The 21129-nt window shown below is 35.7% G+C and overlaps 1 protein-coding gene across 1 annotated transcript; it reads left to right on the forward strand.

The window, feature by feature from the left end:
* The first annotated feature begins 649 nt into the window (after nt 1-649).
* Nucleotides 650-12438, forward strand: LOC114280816 (protein DEFECTIVE IN MERISTEM SILENCING 3). The gene is made up of 8 exons (XM_028223217.2): nt 650-884; nt 7196-7339; nt 7557-7671; nt 8363-8600; nt 9003-9194; nt 9279-9599; nt 10633-10858; nt 11951-12438. The coding sequence occupies exons 1-8, from the start codon at nt 864-866 to the stop codon at nt 11990-11992; spliced, it is 1299 nt and encodes a 432-aa protein (XP_028079018.1). The 5' UTR covers nt 650-863; the 3' UTR covers nt 11993-12438.
* Nucleotides 12439-21129: the final 8691 nt, after the last annotated feature.

Raw genomic sequence — 21129 nt, forward strand, 5'->3', positions numbered from 1 at the left:
TCAATTCATATTTTTGTAAATTTAATGATTTTTTTAATATGTAATCAACTTTTTAAAAACTTTTTGATCCACTTAATCTTAATACAATATATTTAAAAAGTTATAAAAAATTATTGAATATAAAAAATATGAAAATTTATTGAATTTTTAGTTGGTAAATTTAAAAAAAAAATTCAAATATTATAATTTTTAAATATATTTAGATTAGGTGCATCTACAAATTTTAAAAAATTACGTAAAATATTAAAAAAATATAAAAGATAAAAACTCAATTTTCTAAACCAAATATGATGAATAAGTCTATGTATCTCATATGAGTTTTGTGAGACATTTATGTGCTCATTTGACATGTAAGAGTTGATAGGTTTTTTTTTTTTTTTTTGTCAAATAAAAACAAAACAAATATTAAAAGTCAATAAGATAAAAAATATTACATCAAAATTATAATTATTTTATTTTTTCTTTTACAAAAATTAAAAAAATTAAAAAATTTATTAAAAATAAGACTTTTTAACATCAAGTTAAAATAATTTTAAAAAAAACAAAAAAATTAAAAAACTAATACACATTCCAAAAGAAACTATATGGTCAATGAATAATAACTTTTTCACCTTTTAATTAAAAACTTTTTGATTCTCAAACAAGGCCTAAAGTAAGCATTTTACCAAACAAGCCCTAGTTGGGGTATCTGTGTGGGTGTTTACTTGGCGAATAAAATCAAATCATTTCCTGGCGTACTCCTCAGTCTGTGCAAAAGGGTTAGAAAATCTTGAAAGAGAGAGAGGGAGAGAGAGCGTGTGTCTACGTGTAGAGAGAGAGAGAGAGAGAGAGCTCAGAGAGATCAGGAATCCAGGTCATTCGTCATGTTTCCCCCTAACAATCAGGTATGTCTTTCTCACTCTTCGTTAGGGTTTAGCATTCCTTGTTCTGAGTTCTTCAAATTTTAATTTTAGAGAAAAACAGAAATGTGTTTTTTTTTTTTTTTTTTTTTTTGGGGGGGGGGGGGGGGTTCTTTGATAAATTTGTATTTGTATATGAGATATGGTTTGCGATCCCTGTACTTATCTGCATTAGATTTTCTTTTTGAAGAAAAAATTCTGATTTGTGTAACCGGTAATTTAGGAGTGATTTTATGTTGGTTTTTTTTTTTTTTTTTTTATTCTTAAAGGAATATAATTTTTTTAGTTTAGCATTTTTGAAATGTGGTATGATTGTTTACTGGGTTTTAGGGTTACACTCAGAATTATATATGGAAAAAAAATTGGTACTTTGGAGAAGTGGTTTTAGTGAGATTTGAAGGTATTGAAGGCCCTGTTTATTATCCTGGGAATGAGATTTTATTATAAAAAAAAATTAAAAATTAAAAATTAAAAATTAAAAATTAAAAATTAAAAATTGGTACTGGTGGTGCTTTGGAGAAGTTGTTTTGGTGAGATTTGAAGGGATGGAAAGCCATGTTTTGTTATTCTGGGAATGAGATTTTAGAGATGGTCTAAAACGGGTGTTATCCATGTGTTGAGTGTTGACTATTTTGGACAAGACCATCTGCATTGCAATCTAAAACAAGATTTCGTTTGGTTCTGTTTTCACAAATTAGTTTGATGAAATAAATATATATATATATATATATTTTAAAAAAGGCTCATTCGTTTATACAATTTCCTCTATTTTGGGCCAGAACTAATTTTTTAAAATTCCTTTTTTGCTGTTTATTTTTATCAAGCTAGTTTCTAATTTTGTTTTTTAAAAAAATCCATTTTTTTTTTATTTGAGAACTCAACCAAACAGTGTTAAAAAAAAAAAAAAAAAAAAAAAAAAAAAGAAGCTGAAAAAGAACAAAAATTATCAACTATTTACTACCTCACCCGGATGAGTCAAGGTCATGATTACGTCAACTTAGTGCAACCTTGCACTAAGAAGCATGAATACGGACATGGACACAGATATGTACACGACGATTTCAAAAAAATAGGGACACGGACACGGTGGAACACGGCAATAAAATATATTTTCATGTATTTTTATTTGCTATTTAGATTAATATTACATCCACAAACAATCAATATTAACAAAAATTAACTCTAATTTTATTTTTTATTTAAAAAAATACTTTTAAATTAAGACTTACAATTTATATATTTTTTTATGAATGATCTATTAATTTTTTAAATGTAAGAAAAAAATAATAAACATTCAACATTTATCAAAAATACTAAATAAAGTAGGAAAAAGGACAACTTGACAGTTCCTAGAGTGTCCCCTGCATGTTTCCTAAAAATAAATTAATTAAATACGGGGACACGATATGGTGCATCCCATACGTGTCTCCAAAGTGTCCGTGCTTCATAGGCCTTGCATAAAGAAGTGTTGATGTAAGTTGCAAAGAAGAAAGAATGCTTTTGCATAAACATCTCGATTGAGTACCTTGAGAGCTTAATTGCCTTCACCTTATGTCTCAAGTCGAGGGTAACTTGTGTAATGGACTCAATAGGCCAACAGCCTTTTAAACAACATCTTGACTTTTTCATCCCAATGAGGGAGGGACTACCTCGACTTCATCATCCTAATCAAAAGAGACTGAATGTGTCTTGGGTATCCATAGAGAATATGACACGACTCACGAGCACTGCCACCAGCTTTCCCAAAATAAGGGGATATTTGCTGCTTATTGCTCTTGGAAACATTAGATCTATACTAATACTTCATTCAAGTTGTCCATGTATCATTATGATCTCCTTTGATATAATATTTATATCACAGGATTAGTCCCCGTTACACTGGGGTGAAGGAGGAGGGTTGTGTGTTAGGTAGCTGACAACCAACACGTAAAAAAGCGTCTCGGATCCCTTATGATAATAAATCCTACTTTGAATCGTTTAAATGCTAGATCGTTACCCTCAAGTGACGCATTGCGCCTGCCTCCGGGTGTTTCGAAAAGTGAGCAAGAGGCGCCGCATCGACGCCTGGTTGCAGTGAAAAATTGGCAAAGGTTCTCACGTTTTTCTGGACGAGCGTGGGTAAAGAAACTAGTCCAACACTATAGGTTTAGGGAATCCACTTGGAATATAGGAACCTTAACTGGTAAGACGATAGAGTTAGTAGATGTTATGATTAGGAGGAGAGTTAGTATAGCTTGCGTACAAGAAACTAAGTGGACGGGTGAGAAGGCGAGGGAAATTGAGGATACCGGTTTTAAACTGTATTATAGTGGTAAGGATAAACGCAGGAATGGGGGTAGGAATCTTAATTGTCAAGGGTCTTGTGGAGAATGTAGTGGCGGTCAGTAGAAAATGGGATAGGATTATGTTAGTTAAACTAATTATTGGAGGGAATATTAGTGCATACGCCCCTCAAGTAGGATTAGATGATCAGACTAAGAGGGATTTTTGGAAGCAAATGGATGAAATCTTACAGGAGATACCCGTAGGAGAGAACCTGATTATAGGTGGAGATTTTAATGGCATGTAGGCATAGATAAACTAGGCTATGAAATGGTGCATGGTGGATACGGTTTTGGTAACAGAAATGAGGCTGGAGAGAGTATTTTAGATTTTGCGTTGGCTTCTGACCTGGTGGTGGCCAATACTATGTATAAGAAAAGGGAGGAGCATTTGATAACCTTTAAGAGTGGGTCAGTTAAGAGCCAAATAGATTACTTCTTAGGCCTCGTTTGGCAAGAGGCTATTTTAGCCAATTAGCCAAAAAGTTACTAAATTAGTCAAAAAGTTAACAACCCATACAAAAAAGTCAAAGATTCTCTTTTCTCTCTACTTTTTGCACATCTTTTCGTAATTAGCCAAAAAATCATCCCAAACATACAAGTTTTTTTTACCTATCTTTTTAGCCAAATAACCAAAAAATTACTAAATTAGCCTGTTCCCAAACGAGGCCTTAGTGAGAAAAGTGGACTGTCTAAAATGCAATGATTGTAAGGTGATTCCTGGAGAGAGCCTGACCTCTCAACATAGGATTTTGGTACTAGATTTATGTTTTAGAGGGCAATACCAAGCTAGGAAGGATGGTGAGCGTCGTAGGACGAGATGGTGGGACCTAAAAGGAGATAAATTAGAAATATTTAAGAATAGAATGGATAATGAAGGTACTTGGACCTTGGAAGATGATGCTAACACTATGTGGAACTCGATGGCCAATTGTATGAGGAGAATCTCAAGGGAAGTGCTTGGAGAGTCGAAAGGAACGGGACCCAGCTCTAGGAAAACTTGGTGGTGGAGGGAAGAGGTTCAAGCGGTAGTTAAGGCAAAAAAATAGTGCTTTAAAAGGTGGCAAAAGGATAGAATTGATGAAAACTTTAGGAGCTATAGATTGGCTAATAAGGAGGTCAAGAAAGTAGTGACAGGGGCTAAATTGAAAACTTATGATGATCTATATACTAGACTAGACAGTAAGGAGAGAGAGAAGAGGGTATACAAACTTGCTAAGATATGGGAGAGAAAAACAAGAGATTTTAATCAAGTTAAGTGCATCAAGAGTGAGGATTCTAAGGTATTGATGAGGGATGAAAAGATTAAGGAAAGATGGAAGAACTATTTTGAGAAATTATTAAATGAGGAACATGGAGGTAGGGCAATAAGGGAAGAAATAGCCAGTAATACGATAAACCAAGACTATAGGTTCTATCGCAGGATTAGGAATTTTGAAGTGGAGATAGCACTTAAGAAGATGAAATCAAATAAGGCTTTAAGACCAGATGATATCCCTATTGAAACTTGGAAGTGTTTGGGTAAAAAGGAGGTTGCTTGGTTGACTAGGTTGTTTAGCAAAATTTTGTTGACTAAGAACATGCCAGATGAGTGGAGGAAGAGTATTTTAGTGTCAATCTATAAGAATAAATGTGATGTCCAGAATTGTAACAACTATAGAGGAATTAAGCTAATGTGTCATATAATGAAAGTGTGGGAGAGGGTGACAGAACGCAGATTGCGAGATATAACGGAGGTGTCAGGGAATCAATTTGGGTTTATGCCTGGCAGGTCAACAATGGAAGCAATCTATCTTTTGAGGAGAGTAATAGAAAAGTATAGAGAAAAGAAAAGAGACATTCATATGATATTTATCGATCTTGAGAAAGCATATGATAGAGTGTTCCGGGATATAATATGGTGGGTGTTAGCAAAGAAATGGGTGACAAAAGGTTACATTGATGTGATTAGGGACATGTATGAAGAGATGATGACCACTGTTAGATCGCCTGCTAGAGAGACAAATGAATTTCCTTTTACTGTAGGGTTATATCAAGGATCTACCTTAAGTCCTTATCTTTTTGCTTTAGTTATGGATGAGTTGACAAAAAATATCCAGGATAACGTGCCATGGTGTACGTTTTTTGCAGATGATATAGTACTAGTAGATGAGATTAGAGGAGGAGTTAATACGAAGTTGGAGATTTGGGGAAAAACTCTTGAATCTAAAGGATTTCGGATAAGTAAAACTAAGACAGAGTACATGGAGTGTAAATTTAGTAACAGTAACAGTAACAATGAAAGCAGAGGAGAAGTGAAGATTGAAAATCAAGAACTGCCTAGGAGTGAACATTTTCGTTATTTAGGGTTGATTATCACAACAGCAGGGGAGATTGATGCAGATGTGGCCCATAGGATTAAGGCAGAATGGTATAAGTGGAGAAGTGCGTCTGGGGTACTGTGCGATAAACGAATACCCACTAAACTTAAAGGTAAGTTCTATAGAACGGCTATTAGACTAGCAATGTTATATGGGACGGAGTGTTGGGTAACCAAAAAACAACATGTAGATAAGATGAGTGTAGCTGAGATGAGAATGCTAAGGTGGATGTGTGGCAAGACTAGACAAAACAGAATTAGGAATGAGTGTATTCGAGAATGGGTAGGAGTAGCACCGATAGAAGATAAGTTGAGATACTTACCCAAAAAAAAAAGATAAGTTCAGAGAAAATCGATTAAGATGGTTTGGTCATATTCAATGGAGACCAATAGATGCAGTAGTGAAGAGATGCGATGTTGTAATGGTAGATGGAAGTGTTACGGGACGGGGTAGGCCTAGATTAACGTTGGTTAGCGTTGTAAATAGAGATATGAATCTATTTAATTTGACTAACGAAATGGCCTTTGATAGAGCCGCGTGGAGAAGAAGGATTCATGTAGCCGACCCCATTTGATGGGACTTAAGGCTTAGTTTGGTTTGGTAATATAGAAAGGACCTAAGAAGCATGGACACGACATGGACACTCAAGCATGTCAATTTTCAAAAAATGTAGGATATGACACATGGGAGATATGCACGAAATATATAATTTTATATATTTATCATATATCATATATATGAAAATTTCATTCAAAGATAATAAAATAATGTAATATAACACTTTATAAATTTACATTATTTTTTTCCTTTATATTGTAATTTGTATCCTAAGTTATTTAGTTTAAACTTATAATTAGTTTTATGTGTCTAATTTGTGGACACGCATGTTTAAGCAATGGACATGAGTGTCCAAAGAATGTCTGGATCTAAAAAAACTTTATAAAAAAATAGGACACGTTTTGACTAGTATTGGAGACGTGTCGGGAAGTGTCCAATAAGTGTCGGTTCCCGACGGATACTGCCATGTATATGCCACCTTCTTAGAATTGTCTGTGCTTCTTAGTAAAGGACTCAATTCGGTGGAAAGAAAATGTGGCTAGAACCAAAGCATCTAAATTTGATCTCATAATTATTATCTTTCACCCACCTCCCCCACGAGAAGTTTTCGATTGCTCAGTAACCTTTTGAGGATTTTTCAAAGGTTGGTTGCCAAATGGTCATCCCTATATGTTGTAGGTGGCATACCATTTCAAAAGGTTGACTGCTGTGCTGATATACAGAGGTGCTTAAGTTAGCGTCTGAAAATAGAGTTCCACAATTTTTTGAAAGCCTGATGTATTGCATGATTAGGGCCTTTGCAGTTTGTTTTTAACTTGGCTCTTGATTCAGTGTCCATTAGATTCAAAGGCAATCTTCATAAGCAACAAATTGTTCTTTGGTTTAAAAAAGAATCTTGTTCTATTTTTTATATTGATCATATTTTATTGTTTAGTGCGTCAATGCAAATAAATGAAAGAAGGCACAGTATATTATCTTCAGAAGATATGTGTAAGCTTTTTGCTGTTGTATTTGCTTGTAAAAATATTTTTAATACCTGATGATTTGTTTTTTTCAGCTTTCGGTCCATACAAAGGCTTTAACTATTCAAGATCCATCAGCACTGAAGCATGTAGGTCAGAATGATTCTGGTCTAACTGCAAGGGATGAAGGGCAAAATGGACCAAGCAGTCAGGGAGAAACAGTTATATATACTACTAAGGTTGTTATGGATTTTGTATATACTTCTAAAGTCATGGATTATTTGAAAACTGCTGAGTTCTGTTGTAATATTATGATGAATTTATCTCGTGTTTTAGGTTGTATTTTGGTTATGACAAAGATTTAGTTCACAGTGCACATAACTTTTTGAATGACTGATATCCATAAAGAGGGAATTGGTCAACCAGAGTGATTTTGTATTGATTTAATCTCTGCAGAAGCACCTTGACTATATAGACTTACTTGGTCAAAAAATAAAAGAGCATGAAGATAATATCAAAATTATGAAGTCTCAGAAAAACAGCTTGGACGACTCCATTCTTGATATGCAAGGTATGTTGTGGCGATTTCCCAAATTCTGGAAAAACAAAGAGCTATGAAATATAGGCAGCCTGCTGACAAGTGGATAAAATGGATGATGATGACTTTCTATTTTCCAGGACTAGGTTGCAGTGTTTTGGATAAGATTTATCTCAATAAGATTAATATTCTGACTATATGTTTTGAAATATCTTGTTTTTGAAAAAAAAAATCGTGACCACTGGAAATAAGCTTGATTGGTAAATGTTGCCATCCCAAAACTGAAGGCATGGGATGGGTGTCTGTTACACTTCACTTTTTGTTTTGTTTTGTTTTGTTTTGTTTTTTTTAAGGTGCAATTTTTTGTTTTATAAGTTGTGTCCTAAGCCCTCAGTGGAGGCCATATGGCACCCTAGTGAGCACAACTCATTAAATTGCATCAATAACCTTCCTATACTTTGTTCACACCAAAGATCAACTTCCTGTTCTCTGATTATCCTGGCATGGAATTAAATTAGGGTGTGAAGTTGATAAGATCTGCACTTAACTTTATTTGTAGGCATGTACGGTTTATTTTTAAACTTTAGCAGCTCAAGTAACACCACTTTGGAAACAAAATTATTTTGATTATTAAGAAGTTTATGACCTTGATTCTCTTGCGATTATGTATGATTAACTTCTATCAATCTCTTATATTTCTTTTTCCTGACAAGTATTATCTCAGTTAGTCTTGGGAAATACCATTCTTCAAGTGCCCCTATGATCAACGATGAGGATAATAGCCACGTGGAAAGTGAGGAGGAAACAGCAGAACACATAATAAGGCATGAAAAATCTGCAGCTGGCATTTTGTGCCAACTGAAAACTTGTCATGGCAGTGGTTCTTCTCAGCTTCTGTTGACCAAGGATGTGTTAGGTGTTGTTGCGACACTTGGGAAAGTAGATGATGACAACCTCAGCAGGTTGGTTTGAACTTGCAATCTTTCGTGTTTTTCGTTGTTTACCATGGAATTTTACTATAGTCATTACCTCTTATTTAGGTGTTCAATTATTTTTCAGCCATTTTGATATTGTTCTGCAGTAATGACATATAGGGCTCCACTGATTGAATAGATGTCTTCTGGGAAAGTGATCTGTGTATTATTAGGTTCATTTTGAAGTGTGCATGGGTGTGTGTATTTTTTCAAAGGATGCAACATGAATGTAGATGTTAAGTGGGCTTGCTAACGTTACTGGTTTGTCTCATCTAAAAAGACACTTTACTGGACTCATTTTGTATGTTGATTATGGGTATTCAGATTCTTGTTATCAGGAACCTATAGTAGGATACTTGAAATTTTTATATTTTCTCAATATGGAAACAGGCTTCTCTCGGAGTACTTGGGGATACAAACCATGTTGGCAGTGGTCTGTAAGACTTATGATGGTGTTAAAGCTCTGGAAACATATGAAAAAGATGGTTCTATAAATAAAAGTACTGGTCTTCATGGGCTTGGAACTTCCATAGGGAGACATTTGGATGGCCGCTTTCTTGTCATCTGTCTCGAAGAGTTACGGTATTGATCCATGTACCATCTTTTTTTTGTGCAGTCTGGAGTTCTAATTGTGGATTTTCTAAAAATATTTCTTTTTGTTATCAGGCCGTATGTTGGTGAGTTTGTTACTAATGACCCACAAAGGAGGCTTGATCTTTTGAAGCCAAGATTGCTCGGTGGGGAATCTCCACCTGGCTTTCTTGGGTTTGCTGTGAATATGATTAATATTGATAGTGCCAATTTACATCGTCTCACAGCCAATGGGCTGGGCCTTAGGGAGACTCTTTTTTATAATCTCTTTTCTCGCCTTCAAGTCTACAGAACGAGGGAAGACATGTTACAGGCTCTTCCTTATATAAGGGATGGAGCCCTATCTCTAGATGGTGGGATGGTAAAGACTACTGGTGTGTTTTCTCTGGGCAATCGGTAAGAATCCCTGCCTGATATGGCAATGTTTTTTCAATTATGTTTGATAATAAATTTCCTCTTAAAAAATGTTTATTGCTTACTTCTAATGAAATTGTTTTTGAAATTAAGACCCTTTTCTGAAGTTATGGTTTATTGTCAACCTAGGTGGCTGAAATATGCTTTCTTGCTTTTTGACAATAGAAGTTTTGTTATGTGCGTTTTATGTCTACATTGCCTTCAAAAGCTAGCTCAGGAGTGGCCGAGCAGTTGCGATCCACTTGAATTTATTTCTACCACTAGTGGATATTCAATATGTATGTGGCTATAAGATTAAGTTTGTTATGGCTGTTTCTGAAGAAGTTATCCATCCAATTCTAGAATGCCGCTCTAGCAGTGCATGGAGAAGCTCTCAGTTATTTCTGACATTGGAGGCATAATTCTGTTTGCTTGTTCATATGTGTTAGGATTGTCAAATAACAATATAAGTCTTACAGGGGCTTATGCACACTTAGGTCATGTTTGTTGGGTAGACATGACCTTGGGATTGGATTAATCATCCAACAAAATACATATCCCTCGTTTGGCAAAGAAAATTGGGGTCACAGACTAATAGTCCACCAGGACATGGTATCCCCATATGGGGGACTAGAAGAGATTTGGACTAATTGGTAAAATTACAGAACTGATAGGATTTTGTCAATTCCTCGTAATCCTGGGACCTGGGTCAATCCAAATATGAGATATGATACACAATTCAAAGGGATAGATAATCCCAAGACTAACAGTTCTAGGAATGCAATTTTATCTAATATATTCTGCCCAAACAAACATGGCAAAGTGTAGAATTTTATCTAACGGTTCTGTCAGTGAAAATTAAACTTTTTTCCTTGCATCATTGGCTTTGCTAGTGGGCTAGATGTCTATTATCTTTGTACTGTCATCATATCAAATTTGTATGTCTTTTATCTTGATGCAGTTGTGAAATTCTAACTATAATTTTGATATTTTTCCCTGCTGGTGCTTCTTTCCTATTGAATCTGTCTGATTGAAGGGAAGACATTGATGTGAAATTCCCTAAAAGTTGCGGGACATCAAATCTACCTTTGAACTATTCTGAAACAGAAAAGCGAATAAAGGAGATGAAATGGAAAAAAGAAAGAATACTGGAAGATATGCAGAGAGAACAATCATTATTGGACCATGAAAAGTTAATTTTTGATTTAAAAAAACAGGAGTATGTTAAGTTCCTGGCAGAAAGCTCATCATATGCGACGCAGGTAATGCCTTGAGCATATCTTGATTGGCAATATGTAATGGTTTATCTGAAACGAGTAATTATTTTCTGAAAAGTAAATTTATTAGCTGTAAGTTGACATAGACTGATTTTACATGCTATGTACAAATTTGCTCATAGTATTCTTGTTTAGTTGAGTTGCTTGGGGGAACACATCCTTATTTGACTGAAACCACTTCATTTAATGGAGCTTTTCTAAGTCCACTGCCAGAATGCTAGGAGAAAAAGAAAAAATTGCTATTGAAGGCAATAAATATTTAATATTGAGACCTTTGCAAGCTAGAGGCTTATTACTGGTCTTTGTGCTCAAAATGCGCTTTTGATCATTAGTGTTAAATTTGTATCCACTAAAATGTTTCATAATTAGACCAATGTGGTTCTTGCTGCTGGCCTAAGTGACATGGACTTCTCAAAATAAATCAAATACTTGTGTTGGGTACCTGACACTTGGACAAGGGTGCGGAATGTGCCCGACACGTTTCATCAGACACTTCTCATATATATATATATATATATATGTATATATATTTTTAATGCTATCACTATATATATTTATTATTGTATAATTGCTATAAAATAAGTAAAATGTCTTTTTGACACTTATATTGCATATAACACTACTTTATCTCACATAACATGTTAATGATATGAAAATAAAACTCTTTTTTGCCTAGTCTGCATACGTTTAAATTTGAGGTTTGATGAATCTGACCTCTTAATATGCACCTACACCCATATCTGATACTCATACCCAAATCCATATAACATAGCTGCTGGCTACTCCTATGGGGTTAGATGAAACTCATCCTTTGATTTTTTAAATAATGAACAATAGATCCATATCAATTTCTCACTGGCGTGTTGTCTTGTGGACAACCGAAAAATGCATGATAGTTTGGGAAGGAAATGAAACTTGTCGATCATGTTCTTTTTTTACTGGATAATTTACCTCCAGGGACCTGTTGATGTAAAATGGCAGATGAGAAAAGCCTTTAATCCTCAAGTGTTCTGTATGATGTTTTATCTTTTATCTTTGGTGACGAAATTTAAAATGTGGTCTTGATATAACGTGCAGCGTCAGACTCAGGCAGGGCAAGACAGATTGACCCCGAGATGATATTTTTGTGGAAGAACCAAGTACATTATGAAAAATATGCAAGCTTTTAGCGTATTGTTTGTCGACTTGTACTTCCAACTTTTGCTGGAACCCTTAAGTGCACCTTGTTGGCAAGACAAGTAATATATGTTCTTAGGTTCAATTGGAGTAGTTGTTTCTTCGAATTCTGGTTCTGCAGAAGGCCGGATTAGCTCAAGCATCAGGTACTTGTAGGTAAATTCTCTTGATTGATTGTCCATGGAAGAAAGATTTCTAACTTTTGGTCATTTGTACAGCAGAGGCTATTAGTAATTTAGTATTTATCATTTTCTGATGCTTGAACTCTGTAATTGTATGCCTCTCTTAACTATGAATGCATTTTCACCTAACTACCTAGGTTGCATATGGAAATTTCTCACTTGTATTTTAAGCTTTGAGAAAAAAATGCACACGGCAAATTACATTGACGTGGTTTGCCCCTGTTGTGGTCCTTAGTTTGACGCATTTACATTGGCTTCTGTTAAAATTTAAAATTGTGTTATAAGTGTTGTTAAATAGTGTTAATTGGTGGCTTGTGGTGACATTATATTATACTTAGAATTTTATCTGAAAATATCAATGTGTGGTTTGGAGTTATTCTAAGCATGGTCCACACAATACACTAGTTGAATTTCGACCACACTTTCCATCGTCGGTAAATTTCTTGACAAATCTTTTGGTGAGAAGAGTTTTCCTCATTAAAATACCAATTTACCCTTTCTTCAAAAAAAAATTAAAAATAAAGTTGTTTTATTTTCATTTCTCCAATTTAATCATCATAGATATATACACAAATTTGAAGAAAAAAAATTAAAGATGTGGGTGTAGATCATTGTAGTTGGCGGAGTAATGTCTATATACACAGAATCACCTCTGTACCAGAGATGAGAAAGAATCAAACTGCAAAAGAAGCCGAGAAAGTGGGAGGAAAGAAATGTTGGTATCAATTGGAGAAGGAATTGTTGTTTTACACTTTGCTCTTCTGGGTCTCTCACTTTGTGCAAGATACTGTTTACAAGGGGCAGAAGTGGTGGGGCTTCAGAAAGTGAGAAAGAGAGAGGAGGATAAAGACGGATGGAGACATGGTGAGTGTGTGAGAGAGTGAAAAGTGATGGTGGCGGGTGTAAAGGAGAGAATGGACAAAAATGGGTGAAGATAGTTGGGTGGCGGGGGTTGGAGGTGGCGGCGCCTGAGAAAGTGAGAAAAATAGAGATGAGAGAGAGAGAGAAGGCAGAATGTGGCAAGTGAAGGTGGTGGTAGTGGTGGATGGGTTGTTGTTTAAGGAAGAAAAGGGCGATGGGTTGGTGGTGGTGGCGACATAACCTTCATTTGGCATGTCAGTTTTTTTGGCTTTTTGGTTATTTCAGTCAGAAAAAGGTAAAATATTATATTCAAACTATAATCATTTTGGGCTGTTTTGAGAAGATTAAAAGTTGTTTTTTGACATTTTTTAGCTTTTTTTTGTGAGAGAGAAGTGGGTTAAAAGTTAAGAAGTGGCTTTTAACCCACTTCTCAAAATAGCGCTTCATTTTTTCTCCCACAAAAGCTAAAAAAAGTTAAAAAATTTATTCTAAACGAGATTTTTTAATTTCAAATTAAAATAGTAAAAAACTCAAAAAGTCAATTTACATCCCAAACCAACCTTAATAAAAGAGAGTATAAGTCGAGACAATAGTGATGGGGAGAGAAGATGTTGGGTGTGAATGGTTGGAAAAATGTGAGCAGTTGAGATATAGTGTAAGGGTAAGCTAGTAATTTAGCAATTAATTTTTCATTAATTTAGTCAGTATATTTTTTGTTAAATTAAGGTAGTGCTTGGTTCACTGGAATATAGTGGAATGAAATAGTAATTTTATTAAAATATTTATTATCATGTTTAGTTGAATAAAAAATAATAAAAAATATATTACAAATAGAATCATTATACTCTATTATAAAATAATGATCATTTTATTAGAGAATTTATGTTGTATTTGATTCAAGATTTTTGGTAGAGATTTGAAAAAAAAAATTAAAAAAATAGATAAAATATGAACAAAATATAACTATTTTTCACATATTTTTTGTTTTGCAAATACCTTTTTAAGTTCATGAGAATGACCATTTAAAGTAGAGCAAATAATTGACCCAAAAACATATTCAGTGTGTTTTGAAACCTTTGATGAGGTAGAGGAATTTGATTGGGCAAGTTAATAGTCTCACCGAGGAAGAGAGGACTTGCGGAAGCACACAACATTTTTATCGTTTTGGGAAGAATCAAACAAATGGTTTTTTCAAGAGATGTGAAGCTTAACACGACGACAATTTCCATACATCTCCACAATGCGTATTTCAACGCACATGCATTTCAAAAAAAATATAAATAAATAAATAAATTCGCTTTATTTGGTGTGGAAATTTTAAAAATAGTTTTTTGAAATTTTAATTTGTATTTTATTATTTTTAATAAATTATTTTTAATTATTTTATAAAATTTTGAATTCACTTCATATATATTATATATTCTTAAAAAGTATAAAATTTGTAATTTTCTTTTTAAATTTACTAAATAAAAAAATATATAAAAATTAAATATATATATATATTTTTTTTTTATTAAAATTTTTTAAAAAATCATAAATAGTCACCTCTTCTTGAGATATCTCAATCTTAAATTAAATTTTTTTTTTCTTTTTGAAAACTCGCAATCAACCCCTAAAATGATCTGAACCATTCATGTCACTATCAGATATAGAAAAAAAAAATTAAAACACATCAATGATCAATACATCAATAAGGTTGTGAATATCCTCCTTTATGGGTCCCAAACATTTTCTTAGTTGTCCCATTTCATTTAACCTTTCATACCCATTTCTCCTTTCTTCTCAAGTTCTCAACAACCCATTTCTCTTTTATCTCACGTCCTAATTCTTATCCTAACCCCCACCATCCATCCTGTATATCACCACCAATAAAGATTAAGAGCAGTAGCCGGATGTGAAGAATGGCTGAAGATGGTGGAATAATTGGAGAGGATTAAGAGGTGGCGATTAGAGTTAAAATGAGGGTGAGCATAAAGATAAGGGTGAGAGTGACGGTTGAATTGGTAGTGATCGTAATTGGAAAGGTGCAACGAGTGGTTGAAAGTAAGTGTAGAGAGAGATGGAGGTTTGTTAGAATTTTGCCTTTATTTATAATTTGACTTAGATAAAATGATATTTAAAAAATTAAAATATAAAATGTTCAATAATAATTTTGAATGCGAATAATGTTTTGTAGCTTGAAACTTTTCTCCCTGAATCCCCCGAATGCTCAAAACGACGTCGTTTTGGACATTTTTCTTTTCTTTTTTTTCTTTTTTTTTTTCATTCTGAAACGCAGAGAGGAAGAGGGAGAGAAAGAGAGAAGAAGAGGGGAAGAGGGGAAGAGAAGAGAGGTTCGCCGATCGTCGATCGCCGCCCAGCTCGGTTGTTGTCGCAGCCCAGTCCAGTTTTCGTCGTCGCAGCCCAGCCCCGTCGCAGCCCAGCCCCGCCGTCGCCTCTGCCCCTGCCTCCACCTCTGCCCCCTGCCCCCGCCTCCGCCCCCGCCCCCTCCTCTGCCTCCGCCTCTGCTTAAGCCCCCCTCTGGTTGATGTTGGCCCCTCCTTTCCTTCTTCTTCTCTCTTTTTCTTTTCAAATTCAGGGGATTCGGGAGAGGGCTTTTTCGAGCTACCAATCAAGATTCTTTTGAATGCATTTTATTGCTTGGTATTATAACATAGTATTATAAAGGGAGAATTTTTGTTAATAATTTCAAAGTAATACTAATTATTGTGTTTGATTTTAATTTTTTAAATTCAATTTTTAAAAAATTGGCTTTTTTTTTGTTTTTAGTGAATATTTTTAAAATTTTAAGCAAATTTTTTACTTTTTCAGATGCACCTTACTTAGGTATATCTAAAAAGTAAAATTTTTATAAAAAAATATTTTAAAAATCAATAAATGTACAAGAATACGAAAAATATAATGAATTTTTTGTTTTGTTTTGTTTTGTTTTGTTGTTTTTTTTTGTTTTGTATTTTTGGCATTTAGTGAATTTTTTAAATATTTTTTTTCACAAATATTATACTTTTTAAGTATATTTATATTAGGTGTATCTCAAAATTTAAAAAAAAAAAAATTTCTTAAAATATTAATAAAAACAAAAATATATATATGAAAAATAAAAAGTTTCAATTTTCTGAAAAGTGAATTCAAAAAACTCAAATTAAACAAGTTGAATGTCATTATTGAAATCTTGTAATTTGACTTATCTAGGAGATGTCTAAATAATTTATTGGGGGAAGTATCACTTGTATCCAATCACATAATCACTTGCACATTGCACTCTACATGTTTTTTCAAGTTTTTCCTTTCCAACTTGTTAGTAAAAATTATACTCACTCCCAATCGACAAGATTTGAACAATAATTTAAACAAATAATTGAACAAACTAATTAAGCTACTATGCTTTTGATTCAAATGCCTCAAAAGTACAAGGACTTCTTTGGAACGAAAGTTACAATCAGCAAGATCGAACAAGGTAAACGGAACAAACTAAAGATAACTTCAAGATGAAATCACCAATGTTTACAAAGCTTACAAATTGCAGAGAGAAACTAATCATAAGTTAAGATAGAACTACTCCTAAGATAAAACTATGTCTAAAACTAGTTCTTTGTGTTATTGATGTCCTCTCTTGCTCCTTTACTGCCTTTATAATGCCCAAATCTCAACCATGCCTTCCTTCTTTTCTAGCCCACGATCGCATGACCTCCTTAAATCTTGTAACTGTCATTGCTTAACTGCTGCAACTGTTTCCTGACTTTTAGGCATTCCAATCACATTAGACCTCCACTTCTGTCTATCGATCTTCACCCTTTTTGAATTGACACATATCCCTAAGTCCTTTGGACCATCCATCAACAGAGAAAAAGTTCTATCTTGCACATGCCTTTTTTTGCAAATCGCCTACTAAGTCCATGACCTGGCCTGGTAACTACCCTACCATTTGAGCCATCTAAGGCACATGATCTATAGCGATCCCGGTTTTTCTTTCATTGTTTAATTGTATTCCGGACTCGGTTCCGTGGATGTGTTGTTGTCTTACTCTCGATTACATCCCTTACTCTTTGTATTTGAGTCTTGGGTTGTGTTGGGGCAGGTTTGGAACAGGTTGGTTGTGTTCGAAAATCAAAAGTTGATGCCCAGATTTTGGCCTCCACGCTCGAGCGGGGATTTTGACGCTCGAGCGGACCCTTTTGTTTTTGCTTCTATGCTCGAGCGGGAGTTTTGACGCTCGAGCGTGATTTTCCATCTCTCAGTATTTTGTCTGCAGGTCATTGGACGCTCGAGCGTCCACTTTCACGCTCGAGCGGGGACCATCGACTGCAAAACTTCTGGAGGTGTGCATTCGGCGCTCAAGCGGCGCTTTTGACGCTCGAGCGTGAGTCTGTGTTTGACGCTCGAGCGGGGAGTTCCACGCTCGAGCGGGGCGACTTTTATATCAGTCCGAAAAATGACTTTTTGGATCACTTTTCTTTGACTCTTTCTCTCTCTAACTTTTCAAAACCTCTGTTGGAGAGCTCCTCACTCTAAACTTCAACTTCTCTCTAGGGTTTGATCTAGTTTGAGTGATCCCCTATCTTGGTCCATTTGTATAAAGTGTAGAGCTTGGCTTGGGCTACATTTCCATCTGAAAATCTTGGGTTATGGAGCATTTTAAAATTCATCATCTTCTCCATTTGGTCTCATCTTTTGAGGTAGGGATAACTACTCATTTTTATAATCTTTGACATGAACTTTTGGTCATTTTGATTTAATGTTGAAGTTGGGTGATTTTGGGTGTTAGGGTTTCAACATGAATAAAGAGGGGTTTTGCTATTTTGACCAATATATGTATATCTTGGGTCTTAAAATGAGCTTATTGATGTTGTTAATTTTTTAGCCTTTGGGTAAATATTCAGAAAATATGGAGGAAAGCCCTAATTTTATGATATAAATTAATTTGCATAATTAATTTGGAAAGTCATGGAAATATGAATTTGAGTTGAAAATAATTAAATTGGCTAATTATGAGATGGAATGGTGGAGTTGGATTTATTAATCACTCACCTTTGCAAATGTTGGTAATTTATCAGTTGAGGCATTATTATCTGTTTAGAAATAATTACTTTGGGCTATCGGTGAAGGATAGTCTTGATTGTTGTAGACACTGCATGATAATTAGGTGAATTAAAACTAATCGGTTGAATATGTCATTGAATATGACGGTTGGAATAATACATCGAATATGTGTATTAATTGATCATGTATATGATAATTGTTTATATACATTGTATTGTGTGGGAGGAGATAGGGGATGCACTCCACGGTTTGGGAGGAGATAGGGGATGGACTCCTAAACCGAATTTTATTTGGGAGGAGATAGGGGATGGACTCCATTGATACAGCAAATATGTGTATCTATTGTGAAGTATGGAAGTGTTTTAATATGATATTGATACAGCGAATATGTGTATCTAATGTGAAATGGAAGTGTTGTTGATATGAGTTGTGATCTCATTTAATTGTGTTGGCCAGGTTTTGAGCCATGTTTATGAAATTGAAAATTGGTTAAGTAAAGGAAAGTAAAATGAAACATGGACATATTGGTCATGAAAGTGAATTGTGTTGTAAGTTGGTTAGCCAGTGTTAACATTTATCGAATCCACATGTTTTAGTTATTGCTCATATTATGTTTAGCATATCTCTACTGGGCGTTGGCTCACCCTATATGGGACATTATTTTCAGGTACAGGTGATATGCCGCCTCCAAGGTCTTAACTTGGGAGGTTGTGGAAGTTGAAGGCTTATCTTTTTGTGATTACCTTTTTGTATTACATGTATATCAAGCCATGGGCTTATTTTGTGTAAAGAGTTAGAACTCTACTTTTGTTGAACCCAAGTGTTGACTTGGAAAGTTGTAAGCCTATAGGGCATTAACTTTTGTTGTCAACATGTAATATTTCTTGTAAGAATACTCTGATGTTGGTAATATGATATCTCTTTTTGTGTCATGAATGTGTGATTATGGGTTTATTTTGAGGGCGTTACAACTTGGTATCAGAGCGTACCGGGTTTGAATACTTTGGGTATGTGAGAAGTGATTAGTATCACAATGGGTTTGTCTCGCTCGTTAGAGACTTAGATGTAGTGTTATATGCTTATGTGATAACATGTTTATGTGACTATATGGGTATGAGATTTAATTTCTAGGATGTTGATTAGATCCTTGAGTTTCTGGGAGTCTTGTTGGAAAAGCACTTGATCAATGCTGTTTCTAACTGGAACTTTAGCAACGCCTCGGGACTGTCATTATCCGGAAGTGAAGTTCGTAATTGCTTATGTGATTATGTGCTTACCTGGAGTGAATTACTGTTGTCCATTGCATTAGGACGTGAGTGTTATAGCTTCGGCACATTTGTGAATGTGCTAATATTCTTCGTTACCTTTATTAGGATGTCAGGACGAGGACGTGGTGGTAGGCGAGGTAGGCCTAAGAGGCAAGAGATGCCTATACCGGATGAGATTCTGGCGCAGCAGGAGGGTGTTGGTCAGGCTAATGTGGCCGAGCCAGTAGGTCAACAGGCCATGGGTGCCTTAGCTCGCGAGATGGCAGGAGCGTTGAGGAAATATATGGGCATTCTCAGGGCTGAGAATCAAGCCCAGGCCCATGTAGTTGAGGTAGGGCCTTCCTTTCTGAAGAGGGAGTTCTTTCAGTCTAATCTGGACGAGTTTGTGGGGGATCCGAAAGAGCCACTAAAGGCTGATGAGTGGCTTGAGCAGATGACGAAGACGTTTGAGATGCTTGGCATCGAAGACGAGGCTTTGAAGGTGACCTTGGCGTCTTTCCAGTTGAAGGGAGATGCGGGTCAGTGGTAGAAGTTCATGAGGGGTCGTGTTGGTGATACATGGGATGCCTTTATAGATGCTTTCCAAGAGAAGTTTTTGTCTCCAACTGTTAGGGAGAAGTTGAGGGACCAGTTCTGTCAGCTCAAGCGGCTGAGTATGCCAGTGGCCGAGTTTGAGGCTGCATTTACCAGTTTATCCAGGTTTGTACCTGAGCTTGTGGCATCTAAGGAACGCCGTTGTCTGGAATTTGAGAGGAAATTGAGACATGGGCTCAAGACCAGAGTTAGGGGATCCATGACCCGGAAGTATGGGTGCCTTGTGGATGCCGCGGCCCATATGGAGATTATGATGCACGAGGAGGAGGAGAGGATGAGGGGCTCCAAGAGGAGTCAGGATGGCCAGGGGGATGGTAGGAGGCAAAGGGATTCTAACTCTCAACAGTCCCAGGGTGCTTTTGCGAGATCTACTTTTCCCGTGCCAAGTGCAGGTTCTAGGAGAGGCAGTCAGAGAGACATTACCAGTTACAAATGTGGTCAACTAGGCCACAAGTCTCCAGCTTGCCCGCAGAAGGGAGGAGGGCAGAGAGTAGCTTCATCTTCAGTTCGACCTCAGAGCTAGAGTCAGGGCAAAGGCCAGCCACTCTCTTGTTACCAGTGTGGTTAGGCGGGGCACCTGAAGAGGTATTTCCCGCAGTTGAGTGGCACATCTGGTGCGTCTAATTTGAGGCAGACGCAAAGTTTTCAGACAGCACAGTCAGTTCAGGCCTCGAGGGCCAATTAGGGGGCTTCATCGTCTCAGTCTATGCAGCAGTCTTTTGCTCCGAGAGGTGAGCAGGTAAACCAGAGACCTTCAGGGCGTGTGTATGCTGTTACTGTGCAGGATCTTGTACCGGCTCCATCTGTTGTGAGAGGTACCTTTTTATTTTGCAACTCAGTTGCTAATGTGTTGATTGATACAGGTGCATTCCATTCTTTTATATCTGTTGCATTTGCATCTATTTTGGAGTTGGAGTTGGCGCAGTTAGCATCTCCTATATAGGTGGTCGCCAAAAAACACTTTTGGTGACCACCTATTTTTTTTTGTCGCAAATAGTCCACTTTCTACGACTAAAATTTAACTTTTGGCGACCACAATTTTTTGGTCACGGAAAATCACCTTTTGGCGACCAAAAAAAAAAGTTGGTCACGGAAAGTATACTATTGGTGACCTGTAAAACTTGATGTATATTAT

Source organism: Camellia sinensis, chromosome 8, assembly GCF_055761805.1.
Source record: "Camellia sinensis isolate YWXY chromosome 8, ASM5576180v1, whole genome shotgun sequence".
Lineage (NCBI taxonomy): Eukaryota > Viridiplantae > Streptophyta > Magnoliopsida > Ericales > Theaceae > Camellia > Camellia sinensis.

Bases quoted from the DNA above. Each gene is read 5' to 3' on its own strand.
- LOC114280816 (XM_028223217.2), top strand. From the start codon at position 864: ATGTTTCCCCCTAACAATCAG. The intron at 7,672-8,362 runs GTATGTTGTGGC...GTATTATCTCAG, and splicing joins CTCCATTCTTGATATGCAAG to TTAGTCTTGGGAAATACCAT. The intron at 10,859-11,950 runs GTAATGCCTTGA...TATAACGTGCAG, and splicing joins GCTCATCATATGCGACGCAG to CGTCAGACTCAGGCAGGGCA.